At 48.6% G+C, this 14576-nt stretch overlaps 1 protein-coding gene across 1 annotated transcript in view; it reads left to right on the top strand.

The window, feature by feature from the left end:
- The first annotated feature begins 1906 nt into the window (after positions 1-1906).
- Positions 1907-14576, top strand: part of LOC139390883 (testican-1-like) — a 34149-nt gene continuing 21479 nt past the window's right edge. The window contains exon 1 of the mRNA XM_071138277.1: positions 1907-2078. Coding sequence (XP_070994378.1) covers positions 1907-2078 — 172 coding nt within the window. The remainder of the gene's footprint in view (positions 2079-14576) is intronic.

Below are 14576 nucleotides of genomic sequence, written 5' to 3'. Positions count from 1 at the left end.
CTGTTAGTCTCGGGTGAAAACCTGAGGTAAGGCTGATCGAGACCCACAGACGTTCCATGAACGCCCTCCAAACTCTCGACGTGAATTGGGGACCCCGATCGATACTATATCCTCAGTAAACCCGTAGTGCCGGGAGACATTTGTAAACAGGGCCTCCGCAGTCTGTAGGGCCGTAGGGAGACCAGGAAGAGGGAGGAGACGACAGGACTTAGAAAAACAATGCACAACGACCAGGATCGTGGTGTTACCCTATGAGGGAGGAAGATCAGTTAAGAAATCCACTGATAGATGTGACCAAGGTCGTTGTGGAACAGGTAAGGGATGTAACTTACCTCTGAGCAGGTAACTCGGAGCCTTACACTGGGCACACACCGAGCAAGAGGAAACATAAAGCCTCCCGTCCTTTGCGAAAGTGGGCCACCAGTACTTCCCAGTCAGACAGCGCACCGTCCAACCAATCCCCGGATGACCAGAGGAGGGAGATGTGTGGGCCCAAGAGATCAACTGGTCACGGACAGCAGACGTGTCATGCAGTCTGGAGAGTACGTCTGCCTTCTTATTCTGGGAACCTGGTCTGTAGGACAGGGTGAACACAAAACGGGTAAAGAACCTGGCCCACCTTGCCTGATGAGGATTCAGTCTTCTAGCTGCCCGGATGTACTCCAGGTTGCGGTGGTCAGTCCAGATGAGGGAAGGGTGTTTAGCCCCCTCAAGCCAATGTCTCCATGCTTTCAACGCTTTAACGCTTTAACCACAGCCAACAACTCCCGGTCCCCCATATCATAGTTACGTTCTGCTGGACTGAGCTTCTTCGAGAAGAAAGCACAGGGGTGGAGTTTCAGTGGCGTGCCCGAGCGCTGTGAGAGCATAGCTCCTATCCCAGCGTCCACCTCCACTATGATTGCCAAAGAGGGATCCGGATGGGCCAGCACTGGAGCCGAAGTAAACAGAGCTCTTAGCTTCCCAAAGGCCCTGTCCGCCTCAGCCGACCACTGCAACCTTACAGGACCTCCCTTCAACAATGAGCTAAAGGGCCCAGCAACCTGGCCGAAACCCCGGATAAATCTCCGATAGTAATTGGCAAACCCTAACAATCGCTGCACCTCCTTTACTGTGGTGGGAGTCAGCCAATTACGCATGGCTGAAATGCAGTCACTCTCCATCTCCACCCCTGATGTGGAAATGCGATACCCTAGGAAGGAGGCGGTCTGCTGAAAGAACAGGCATTTCTCAGCCTTGACATACAGGTCATGCTCCAACAGTCGACCAAGCACCTTGTGCACCAAGGACACATGCTCGGCGCGTGTAGCGGAGTAAATCAGAATGTCATTGATATACACCACTACACCCTGTCCGTGCAGGTCCCTGAACATCTCGTCTACAAAGGATTGGAAAACTGATGGAGCATTCATCAACCTGTACGGCATGACTAGCGACTCATAATGCCCTGTGGTGGTACTGAATGCGGTCTTCCACTCGTCTCCCTACCGGATACGCACCAGGTTATACGCACTCCTGAGATCCAGTTTCGTGAAGAAGTGCACCCCATGCATTGACTCAATCGCCGTAGCGATAAGAGGTAGCGGGGTAACTGTACCTCACCGTGATTTGATTGAGACATCGATATTCAATGCACCACGGGCGTAAACCTCTATACTTCTTCTTCACAAAAAAGAAACTCGAGGAGGCAGGTGAAGTAGAGGGCCGAATGTACCCCTGGCGCAGGGATTCAGAGACATGTGTATCCACAGCCACCGTCTCTGCTTGTGACAGGGGATACACGTGACCCCTGGGAAGCGCAGCGTCTGCCAGGAGATTTATCGCACAATCCCCTCGTCGATGAGGTGGTAATTGAGTCGCCTACTTTTTACAGAAGGCGAGAGCCATATCAGCATATTCTGGGAGGATGCGCATGGTGGAGACCTGGTCTGGACTTTCCACCGTGGTAGCACCAACGGAAACCCCTACACACCTCCCTGAGTACTCTCGCGACCACCCCGTGAGAGCCCTCTGTTGCCAGGAAATAGTGGGGTTATGCAGAGCCAACCAGGGAAGGCCTGGTACCACAGGAAATGCAGGTGAGTCAATGAGAAAGAGACTGATTCTCTCCTCATTATTCCCCTGCATAGCCAAGGAGATGGTGGCCTCCCTGATTAGCCCGGACCCTAATGGTCGACTATCTAGAGCGTGTACCGGGAAGGGTCTACCTATAGGAAAAATGGTGCAGCGAAGGCTAGAAAGGTGGTGACGTCGATCGCAGAACGCCGCCCGAACAAGGAGAGGAGCCGACGTCGTGACACCGAATGTATTTTTTTTTTAAAATGTAACCTTTCTTTAACTGGACAAGTCAGTTCAGAACAAATTCTTATTTACAATGATGGCCTACCCCGGCCAAATCCGGACGACGCTGGGACAAATGTGCACCACCCTATGGGACTCCCAATCACAGTCGGATGTGATTCAGGGGCTGTAGTGACGCCTCTTGCACTGAGATGCAGGGCTTTAGACCGCTGCGTCACCCAGGGGCCCGCTGAATAAATGAATCAGGCCTTCATGGTTAAATTGTTGCAAAGAAACCACTACTACAGGACACAAATAATAAGAAGAGACTTGCTTGGGCCAAGAAACACGAGCAATGGACATTAGACGGGTGGAAATCTGTCCTTTGGTTTGATGGGTCCAAATTTGCTTATTCTACAAGGTAGAAAATAGTAAAAACAAAGAAAAACCCTTGATTGAGTAGGTGTGTCCAAACTTTTGACTGGTACTGTTTGTCTTTGGCCCGGGAGTATGTGTTTGTGTTCTTGTGTGTAATCTCTGTTGTGATGTCACAGAGGATTTAGTGGAGGTATTTCCTTTGTGTATGAAAACAGGACGAAGTGCGAAGATACATAAAGCAGGATTCTATATACTGATAATACACCCTCCCCATCCTCCTATCCCTTCTCTCCCTCCGTCCGTGACTCCCTCCTCCTCACCCTGCCTGTCAGCCTGTCTGCCTCCCTCCCTCCCTAATATTTCACAGTTCCACATCTTAGCAGAATGTTTAAATCTGCAGTCAAAAATTGTTATTTCACCTGAAGGGAATTGTTTTAGACTGTTTAAACGCTTTGAGACCTGACGTCCCCCTGACATCTGCGGGGCTTTCTGATCCAGTTGAGGGGGCACAAAAAGAGTAGACTGAAGCATTTAGGAGTGCCTTTGGCCTGTTTGATTTGTCTCCTGTGTGTGTGTCTCTGTGGGTTGAGAGCGGCTGAGTGATCGACCCCACTGTTCTGAGTCACTGCTGACAAAAGGACCCGCGGAGCGGGCGGCCTCGTTGTGCCTGTCTGAAATGATTACGGTGACGGTGAGACGTGGGGGGGGGGGGGGGTCCTTCTGGGTCCTCATTCTACCCAAACCTCACTGTCAAGATGACTGTGGGAGACGGAGAGGTGACGAAGGAGCACTCAGAACAATCAGAAAGGGAAAGGCGAGGGAGGGGGAGAGAAAGAAAGAAAGACAGACAGAAAGAAAGGATCAAAGAAAGATGCAGATAATATGAGAGGTGAGTAAGTAAAGTAGGTGGAAGAGAGAGAACAAGGGAGAGAGAGAGAAAGAGCAAGAGAGAGACAGAGAGACATACATAGAGAGAGAGACAGAGATTTCACTTTTGTAAATTATCTACCTCACTTACTTTGGCAATGTTAACATATGTTTCCCATGCCAATAAAGCCCCTTGAATTGAATTGAATTGAGAGAGACCGAGAGGGAGAACACAATTGGATCCAACCAAATCATGACAAAACATAAAGACTTACACTAGCCCAAGCCAATGGCATGTACCAGATGCTCAGCAGGCTCTGCTCACATTTACTGGCCTGAGGCCAAACCACACGACCAACAACATTGGACACTTTATGGAACACAAAGCCTTCACTATATCATCCTGGAATATCCAAGGCCTGAGGTCATCTGCCTTTGGCCTAAAGAGCAGGAACCCAGACTTCACCAAATAAATCGACAATACAGACATTGTCATCCTGCAAGAAACCTGGTATAGAGGAGACGGACCCACTGGTTGCCCTCTAGGTTACAGAGAGCTGGTAGTCCCATCCACCAAACTACCAGGTGTGAAACAGGGAAGGGACTCAGGGGGTATGCTAATTTGGTATAGAGCAGACCTAACTCACTCTATTGGTGGCTGACTAAATACTTTTTTGCCCACTGTATATCCCCCCTCTAGAATCCACATACTTTAATGATGACAGCTTCTCCATCCTGGAGGGGGAAATCATTCATTTCCAGGCCCAGGGACATGTACTAGTCTGTGGCGACCTAAATGCCAGAACCGGACAAGAACCTGACACCCTCAGCACACAGGGGGACAAACACCTGCCTGCAGGTGACAGCATTCCCTCCCCCATATGCGCCCCTAGGCACAACTATGACAACATAACCAATAAAAACGGGCCACAACTCCTGCAGCTCTGTCGCACTCTGGGGATGTACATAGTCAATGGTAGGCTTCGAGTGCACTCCTATGGTAGGTACACCTATAGCTCATCTCTTGGCAGTAGTACTGTAGACTACTTTATCACTGACCTCAACCCAGACCACAGCAAAATCACAGTCTACTTGAACAGAGCAGTACTCAATCAGGAACTGAGTAACATTAAGAAATGCTATAAATTGAAGGAATGCAGTTTGGAAACCTACCAAAAACAATTAGGCAACAACAAATTCAATCCCTTTTAGACAATTTCCTGGGTAAAACGTTCCACTGCAATAGTGAAGGTGTAAACTTGGCAAAAATCTAAGAAAGAAACTGAGAAACCTGTCCAACCAAAAACATAGAGACCCGGAAAACCTGACTCTACGTTATTCAATATGGTGAACTACTAAAACGAGACAGAAATACAGTACGGAAAAAGAAGGAACAGCACGTCAGAAATCAGCTCAATGTAATTGAAGAATCCATCGACTCTAACCACTTCTGGGAAAATTTGAAAACACTAAACAAACAACAACACGAAGAATTATCTATCCAAAATGGAGATGTATGGGTAAACCACTTATCCAATCCCTTTGGCTCTATAACAAAGAATGAAGGGCAAAAACATATACAGGATCAAAGACAAATCTTAGAATCAACTATTAAAGACTACCAGAACCCACTGGATTATCCAATTACATTGAATGAGCTACAGGACAAAATAAAAACCCTCCAACCAAAAAAGGCCTGTGGTGTTGATGGTATCCTTAATAAAATTATCAAATATACAGACAACAAATTACAAATTGCGATACTAAAGCTCTTCAGCATCATCCTCAGCTCTGGCATCTTCCCCAATATGTGGAACCAAGGACTGATCACCCCAATCCACAAAAGTGGAGACAAATTTGACCCCAATAGCTACCGTGGGATATGCGTCAACGGCAACCTTGGGAAAATCCTCTGCATTATCATTAACAGCAGACTAGTACATTTCCTCAATGAAAACAATGTACTGAGCAAATGTCAAGTTGGCTTTTTACCATAATTACCGTACAACAGACCATGTATTCACCCTGCACACCCTAATTGACAACCAAACAAACCAAAACAAAGGCAAAGTCTTCTCATGCTTTGTTGATTTCAAAAAAGCCTTCGACTCAATTTGGGATGAGGGTCTGCTATTCAAATTGATGGAAAGTGGTGTTGTGGGTAAAACATACAACATGATAAAATCCATGTACACAAACAACAAGTGTGCGGTTAAAATTGGCAAAAAACACACATTTCTCCCCACAGGGCCGTGGGGTGAGACAGGAATGCAGCTTAAGCCCCACCCTCTTCAACATATATATCAATGAATTGGCGCGGGCACTAGAAAAGTCTGCAGCACCCGGCCTCACCCTACTAGAATCTGAAGTCAAATGTCTACTGTTTGCTGATGATCTGGTGCTTCTGTCACCAACCAAGGACGGCCTACAGCAGCACCTAGATATTCTGCACAGATTCTGCCAGACCTGGGCCCTGACAGTAAATCTCAGTAAGACCAAAATACTGGTGTTCCAAAAAAGATCCAGTCGCCAGGACCACAAATACAAATTCCATCTAGACACCATTGCCCTAGAGCACACAAAAAAACTATATATACCTTGGTCTAAACATCAGCGCCACAGGTAACTTCCACAAAGCTGTGAACGATCTGAGAGACAAGGCAAGAAGGGCTGTCATGTTGTGTCTTGTCTCTGTCCTTTCCCTTCACCCTGTCTCCCTCTGCTGGTCGTTGTTAGGTTACCTTTTCTCCCCCGCTTTCTCCCAGCTGTTCCTTGTCTCCTCTAACTACCCATTCACCCCGTTTCCCACCTGTTCCCTTTTTCCCTCTGATTAGGTCCCTATATCTCTCTCTGTTTCTGTTCCTGTCCTTGTCGGATTCTTGTTTGTGTTTCATGCCTGAGCCAGACTATCGTCATGTTTGCTGTAACCTTGTCCTGTCCTGTCGGAATCTGCCGGTCTATCTGAGCCTACCTATGTTTGGTTATTAAAGAAGCTCTGTTTAAGTTAGTTCGCTTTTGGGTCCTCATTCACTCACCATAACAGAAGAATCCGACCAAGAATGGACCCAGCGACTTCGGATCCTCTCCACTCAGCCGTCGGGATCCAGGGAGCGATGCTAGGCAGACACGAGCAGGAAGTGTCTGCTGCTCGACATGCCGTTGAGACCCTGGCCACCCAAGTCTCCAACCTCACAGAACAGGTTCACCATCTCCGCCTCGATCCACCGGCCACTTCCAGGGCTTTCGAATCTCCGGAGCCCAGAATCAATAACCCGCCGTGTTACTCTGGGGAGCCCACTGAATGCCGCTCGTTCCTCACCCAGTGTGATATTGTGTTTTCTCTCCAGCCCAACACTTACTCCAGGAGCACTGCTCGTGTCGCCTACGTCATATCTCTCCTTATTGGACGGGCTCGTGAGTGGGGCACGGCAATCTGGGAGGCAAGGGCTGAGTGTACTAACCAGTATCAGGACTTTAAGGAGGAGATGATACGGGTTTTTGATCGATCTGTTTTTGGGGAGGAGGCTTCCAGGGCCCTGTCTTCCCTATGTCAAGGTAATCGATCCATAACAGACTACTCTATTGAGTTTCGCACTCTTGCTGCCTCCAGTGGCTGGAACGAGCCGGCTTTGCTCGCTCGTTTTCTGGAGGGTCTCCGCGCAGAGGTAAAGGATGAGATTCTCTCCCGGGAGGTCCCTTCCAGCGTGGATTCCCTGATTGAACTCGCTATTCGCATTGAGCGACGGGTTGATCTGCGTCACCGAGCTCGTGGAAAGGAGCTCGCGTTCTCCGTTGCCCCCCTCTCCGCATCACTACCATCTTCCTCTGCCGGCTCGGGAGCTGAGCCTATGCAGCTGGGAGGTATCCGCCCTCGACTAAGGAGAGGGAACGGAGAATCACCAACCGCCTCTGTCTCTATTGCGGTTCTGCTGGTCATTTTGTCACTTCATGTCCAGTAAAAGCCAGAGCTCATCAGTAAGCGGAGGGCTACTGGTGAGCGCTACTACTCCTGTCTCTCCTTCAAGATCCTGCACTACCTTGTCGGTCCATCTACGCTGGACCGGTTCGTCAGCTTCCTGCAGTGCCTTAATAGACTCTGGGGCGGAGGGCTGTTTTATGGACGAGACCTGGGCTCGGGAACATGACATTCCTCTCAGACAGTTAAGGGAGTCCACGGCCTTGTTCGCCCTGGATGGTAGTCCTCTCCCCAGGATTCAGCGTGAGACGCTACCTTTAACCCTCACTGTTTCTGGTAATCATAGCGAAACCATTTCTTTTTTGATTTTTCGTTCACCTTTTACACCTGTTGTTTTGGGCCATCCCTGGCTAGTTTGTCATAATCCTTCCATTAATTGGTCTAGTAATTCTATCCTCTCCTGGAACGTCTCTTGTCATGTGAAATGTTTAATGTCTGCTATCCCTCCTGTTTCCTCTGTCTCTTCTTCACAGGAGGAGCCTGGTGATTTGACAGGGGTGCCGGAGGAATATCACGATCTGCGCACGGTGTTCAGTCGGTCCAGGGCCACCTCTCTTCCTCCACACCGGTCGTATGATTGTAGTATTGATCTCCTTCCGGGAACCACTCCCCCCCGGGGTAGACTATACTCTCTGTCGGCTCCCGAACGTAAGGCTCTCGAGGATTATTTGTCTGTAGCTCTTGACGCCGGTACCATAGTCACGCGTCGAGCTGCAGCGCTTTCTCGGCTTCGCGAACTTCTATCGTCGTTTCATCCGTAATTTCGGTCAGGTGGCCGCTCCTCTCACAGCCCTTACTTCTGTCAAGACGTGCTTTAAGTGGTCCGTTTCCGCCCAGGGAGCTTTTGATCTCCTCAAGAATCGTTTTACATCCGCTCCTATCCTTGTTACACCTGACGTCTCTAGACAGTTCGTTGTCGAGGTTGACGCGTCAGAGGTGGGCGTGGGAGCCATTCTTTCTCAGCGCTCCCTCTCTGACGACAAGGTCCACCCATGCGCGTATTTTTCTCATCGCCTGTCGCCGTCGGAACGTAACTATGATGTGGGTAACCGCGAACTGCTCGCCATCCGGTTAGCCCTAGGCGAATGGCGACAGTGGTTGGAGGGGGCGACCGTTCCTTCAGTGGGCTCACTCTGCCAAGTTAGCCGGCCACCCTGGCGTTCGGGGTACGCTTGCTTCCATTCGCCAGCGTTTTTGGTGGCCCACCCGGGAGCATGACACGCGTCGTTTCGTGGCTGCTTGTTCGGTCTGCGCGCAGACTAAGTCCGGTAACTCTCCTCCTGCCGGCCGTCTCAGGCCGCTTCCTATCCCCTCTCGACCGTGGTCTCACATCGCCTTAGATTTTGTCACCGGACTGCCTTCGTCAGCGGGGAAGACTGTTATTCTTACGGTTGTCGATAGGTTCTCTAAGGCGGCTCATTTCATTCCCCTTGCTAAGCTTCCTTCTGCTAAAGAGACGGCACAAATCATCATCGAGAATGTTTTCAGAATTCATGGCCTTCCGTCAGACGTCGTTTCGGACAGAGGTCCGCAATTCACGTCTCAATTTTGGAGGGAGTTTTGCCGTTTGATTGGGGCTTCCGTCAGTCTCTCTTCCGGCTTTCACCCCCAGTCTAACGGTCAAGCAGAACGGGCCAATCAGACTATTGGTCGCATCTTACGCAGTCTTTCTTTTCGCAACCCTGCGTCTTGGTCAGAACAGCTCCCCTGGGCAGAATACGCCCACAACTCGCTTCCTTCGTCTGCGACCGGGCTATCTCCTTTTCAGAGTAGCCTCGGGTACCAGCCTCCGCTGTTCTCATCTCAGTTCGCCGAGTCCAGCGTCCCCTCCGCTCAGGCTTTTGTCCAACGTTGCGAGCGCACCTGGAAGAGGGTCAGGTCTGCACTTTGCCGTTATAGGACGCAGACTGTGAGGGCTGCTAATAAGCGTAGAACTAAGAGTCCTAGATATTGTCGCGGTCAGAGAGTTTGGCTCTCCACTCAGAACCTTCCCCTTAAGACGGCTTCTCGCAAGTTGACCCCGCGGTTCATTGGTCCGTTCCGTATTTCTCGGGTCATTAATCCTGTCGCAGTTCGACTTCTTCTTCCGCGATACCTTCGTCGCGTCCACCCGGTCTTCCATGTCTCCTGTATTAAGCCCGTTCTTCGCGCCCCCGCTCGTCTTCCCCCCCCCCCCCCATCCTTGTCGAGGGCGCACCCATCTACAGGGTCCGCAGGATTTTGGACATGCGTCCTCGGGCCGTGGTCACCAGTACCTTGTCGATTGGGAGGGGTACGGTCCTGAGGAGAGGAGTTGGGTTCCCTCTCGGGACGTGCTGGACCGTGCGCTGATCGAGGATTTCCTCCGTTGCCGCCAGGTTTCCTCCTCGAGTGCGCCAGGAGGCGCTCGGTGAGTGGGGGGGTACTGTCATGTTGTGTCTTGTCTCTGTCCTTTCCCTTCACCCTGTCTCCCTCTGCTGGTCGTTGTTAGGTTACCTTTTCTCCCCCGCTTTCTCCCAGCTGTTCCTTGTCTCCTCTAACTACCCATTCACCCCGTTTCCCACCTGTTCCCTTTTTCCCTCTGATTAGGTCCCTATATCTCTCTCTGTTTCTGTTCCTGTCCTTGTCGGATTCTTGTTTGTGTTTCATGCCTGAGCCAGACTATCGTCATGTTTGCTGTAACCTTGTCCTGTCCTGTCGGAATCTGCCGGTCTATCTGAGCCTACCTATGTTTGGTTATTAAAGAAGCTCTGTTTAAGTTAGTTCGCTTTTGGGTCCTCATTCACTCACCATAACAGGGCATTCTATGCCATCAAAAGGAACATAAAATTCAACATACCAATTAGGATCTGGCTAAAAATACTTGAATCAGTCATAGAGCCCATTGCCCATTCTGGTTGTGTACAACGTAGAACACCAAATAATGCATGCAGAGCAGAATTAGGCCGATACCCACTAATGATCAAAATCCAGAAAAAATACGTTAAATTCTACAACCACCTAAAAGGGAGCGATTCCTAACTGGCTGCGACCGGGAGGTCCATGGGGTGACGCACAATTGGCCTACCGTCGTCCTGGTTAGGGAGGGCTTGGTCGGTAGGGATGTCCTTGTCTCATCGCGCACCAGCGACTCCTGTGTCGGGCCGGGCGCAGTGCGCGCTAACCAAGTTTGCCGGGTGCACGTTGTTTCCTCCGACACATTGGTGCTGCTGGCTTCCGGGTTGGATGCGCGCTGTGTTAAGAAGCAGTGCGGCTAGGTTGGGTTGTGTATCGGAGGACGCATGACTTTCAACCTTCGTCTCTCCCGAGCCCGTACGGGAGTTGTAGTGATGAGACAAGATAGTAGCTACTACAACAATTGGATACCACGAAATTGGGGAGAAAAAGGGGTAAAATTCAAAAATAAAAAGGAAGGAAGGAAGCGATTCCCAAACCTTCCATATCAAAGCCATCACCTACAGAGAGATGAACCTGGAGAATAATCCCCTAAGCAAGCTGGTCTTGGGGCTCTGTTCACAAACACAAACACACCCCACAGAGCCCCAGGACAGCAACACAATCAGACCCAACCAAATCATGAGAAAACAAAAAGATAATTACTTGACACGTTGGAAAGAATTAACAAAAAGACAGAGCAAACTTGAATCCTATTTGGCCCTACACAGAGAGTATACAGTGGCAGAATACCTGACCACTGTGACTGACCCAAACTTAAGGAAAGCTTTGACTATGTACAGACTCAGTGAGCATAGCCTTGCTATTGAGAAAGGCCACCGTAGGCAGACATGGCTCTCAAGAGAAGACAGGCTATGTGCACACTGCCCACAAAATGAGGTGGAAACTGATCTGCACTTCCTAACCTCCTGCCCAATGTATTAGAGACACATATTTCCCTCAGATTACACAGATCAACAAAGAATTCGAAAACAAACCCAATTTAGATAAACTCCCATATCTACTGGGTGAAATTCCACAGTAGCAAGATTTGTGACCTGTTGCCACAAGAAAAGGGCAACCAGTGAAGAACAAACACCATTGTAAATACAACCCATATTTATGCTTATTCATTTTCCCTTGTGTACTTTAACCATATATATATATATTTGTCAGATATATATGTAATATGGCATATAATATGACATTTGTAATTTTTTAAACTTCTTTATGTGTAATGTTTACTGTTCATTTTGATTGTTTATTTTGCTTTTGTATATTATCTACCTCACTTTCTTTGGCAATGTTAACACATGTTTCCCATGCCAATAAAGCCCCTTGAATTGAGAGACAGAGAGAGAGAGAGAGCAATAAACAGAGAGCGACAGGGAGAGAGAGAGAGGGAAAATGAGACAGGGAGAGACAGAGAGAGACAGAAAGAGACAGTGAGAGAGAGAGAGACAAAGAGACAGGGAGAGAGAGAGAGACAGAGAGAAACAGTGAGAGAGAGAGAGAGAGAGACACAGACAGACAGACAGACAGACAGACTGTTACGTTCCCCAGTTTATGTGTTGTAGTTTGTGTATTTGCATGTGTTTTATTTCAGGAAATGGCTTCCTGAAATCCCTCAAGCAGCTGATTGGTCGACTCCAGGGCTAATTGGAGAGCTGACCCCGCCCCCTCGTCAAGACACAGCTGTCTCCAGTTACACATTCATTCAGAAGCTATATAAAAGCCAGTGTTCTGTTCAGGAGAGAGAGATTTTTGGAGGTAGGGATTACTGAGAGAGATTTTTGGAGGTAGGGATTACTGAGAGAGATTTTTGGAGGTAGGGATTACTGAGAGATTTTTGGAGGTAGGGATTGCTGAGAGAGATTTTTGGAGGTAGGGATTACTGAGAGATTTTTGGAGGTAGGGATTACTGAGAGAGATTTTTGGAGGTAGGGATTACTGAGAGAGATTTTTGGAGGTAGGGATTACTGAGAGAGATTTTTGGAGGTAGGGATTACTGAGAGATTTTTGGAGGTAGGGATTGCTGAGAGAGATTTTTGGAGGTAGGGATTACTGAGAGATTTTTGGAGGTAGGGATTGCTGAGAGAGATTTTGCTGAGCTCATTGCTGAGCGATTGTTTGTGATAGAGAGTTTTTGCTAGAGGTTGATTTTGCTGAGAGTTCATTGCTGAGAGTTGGTATGTTCTGTGAGTTTGTTGCTCAGGTAGAGCTTATTTGATGTCCTTTGTTTGCTTAGTTTGTTTGTGAAATTGTTTAATATTCTGTTTCATTTGTTCCCAGGGGAGAAGGGGAAGGCACCTTGGGAGTGCTTAGGCAAGAGGCCCGTGGGCATACATATACCCGTAGTATATTCACTGTCTAGGCACACTAGGTAAGACCTGGGTGGACCACTCCCTGTATTTTGGTTAGGGCACCAGGTGGTGCTAAATTAGGTAAGTAGTGGGTAGGCAGGTAAGATAGGAGGGGGGGGGGGCTTTGAGATTTACTTTCTTTGCTTTGGTTCCGTCCAGCCCCTTTTCCCCATATTACCGTGTACAGGAATAAAGTCCTTGTAAAACGGTACCACATTCTGCCTGTTGTCATCCTTACTCGCACCTACAGTCCATACCTTTTTCACTTCACAGAGAGTTAAGTTGTAGCAGGGTGTTGCGTTCCCTCTTCATAGAGGCGTGCGTAACATAATGGGGGCTCATCCGGGATTTTTCCATTAAACCCACCGGACCCTGCTGCTCTGCGCTCTCTGTGGTTAGTGATTGAGGTGTGATGGTAGGTTGTGAGTTTGGATGACTTGTTTAGTTAGGGTGTTCAGGAGACTGCATTGTATAAGATGGCTGCATCAGCCATCTCTAAGTTTTTTGAAGCGCCCTCTATTGATTGTTTGGGTAGGTTTCGTAAAGTAGACCTTATAGCTATAGCTGACCATTATGGATTTGTTGTCCCTGAGAAAGCCCTAAAGGCTGAGCTTTTGTTGCTAGTCAGGGAGGGTTTAGTGAGAGAACGGATTCTCTCATTGCAAGGAGAGGAGACGGGTAGACCTTCTGATGCCAAGTCGGAGGACAGGGCGGAGGAAGGGGTTCCTCGTACCCCTTTTACATTGCCCCGATTCGATCCTTTATCTTCTGCTTCGCGTCATTCAGATGGAAGTGCTAGGCTGAAGGTGAGGCTGGCTCGGTTAGAAATGGAGCAAAAAGATAAAGAGAGACAGATTAATTTTGAACTTGAAATTAGGAGAATAGAAGCTGACAAGGAGGTGAGGATCCGACAACTGGAGCTAGACGCTCGCTCCAGTGCGACTCCACAAGCTGCTCATCATCCAACCCACTTCGATGTGCGTAAAAACATAGCTTTAGTCCCTCCATTCCGAGAGTCGGAAGTGGATTCTTATTTCTCTGCGTTTGAGCGTGTGGCCGCTGCGCTGCATTGGCCACTTGAGGTTTGGCCGCTCCTGTTACAATGTAAATTGTCTGGGAAAGCCCAGGAAGTAGTAGCTGCTCTCTCCCTGGAAGACAGTTTACACTACGATACAGTTAAAACTACCGTGTTGCGGGCTTATGAGTTGGTGCCTGAAGCTTATAGACAGCGCTTCAGGAACCACAAAAAAACATCTCACCGTACATTTGTTGAATTTGCTAGGGACAAAGAGTCTCTGTTTAGTCGCTGGTGTTCAGCCAGCAAAGCTAACACCTTTGCTGATATTAAGGAGTTGATGCTGTTGGAGGACTTTAAAGGCAACCTCCCAGATAGAATTGTAGTTCATTTAAATGAACAGAAAGTGGTGACATTGGCCCAAGCAGCAGTGTTGGCAGATGAGTACGCTTTGACACACAAGACTGTCTTTGGTGCACCACGTTTTGAAGGCCGGACGATTACGTCATCAGTTCCTCGTTCAGGTCGCTATTCCTCTGAAAACCCTAAGCCTTTTCATGAAATCAGTGAATGTTTTTACTGTCACCAAAAGGGTCACGTGATCGCGGACTGCCCAGTTTTGAAAAATAAACCGAAACAGTCCCAGTCACCGTCCCCAAAAATGAAAAGTTTGGGTTTAGTCAAGTCTTTGGCTCGTCCATTGGATCGAGTTGTTGATTCAGCATTTGAGAAACCGGATCCTGTCTATGCTCCGTTTATCTCTACCGGTTATGTTTCCTTAACA

The sequence above is a fragment of the Oncorhynchus clarkii genome, chromosome 31, assembly GCF_045791955.1.
Source record: "Oncorhynchus clarkii lewisi isolate Uvic-CL-2024 chromosome 31, UVic_Ocla_1.0, whole genome shotgun sequence".
Classification (NCBI taxonomy): Eukaryota; Metazoa; Chordata; class Actinopteri; order Salmoniformes; family Salmonidae; genus Oncorhynchus; species Oncorhynchus clarkii.
This window is presented reverse-complemented; position numbering and strand designations above follow the sequence as displayed.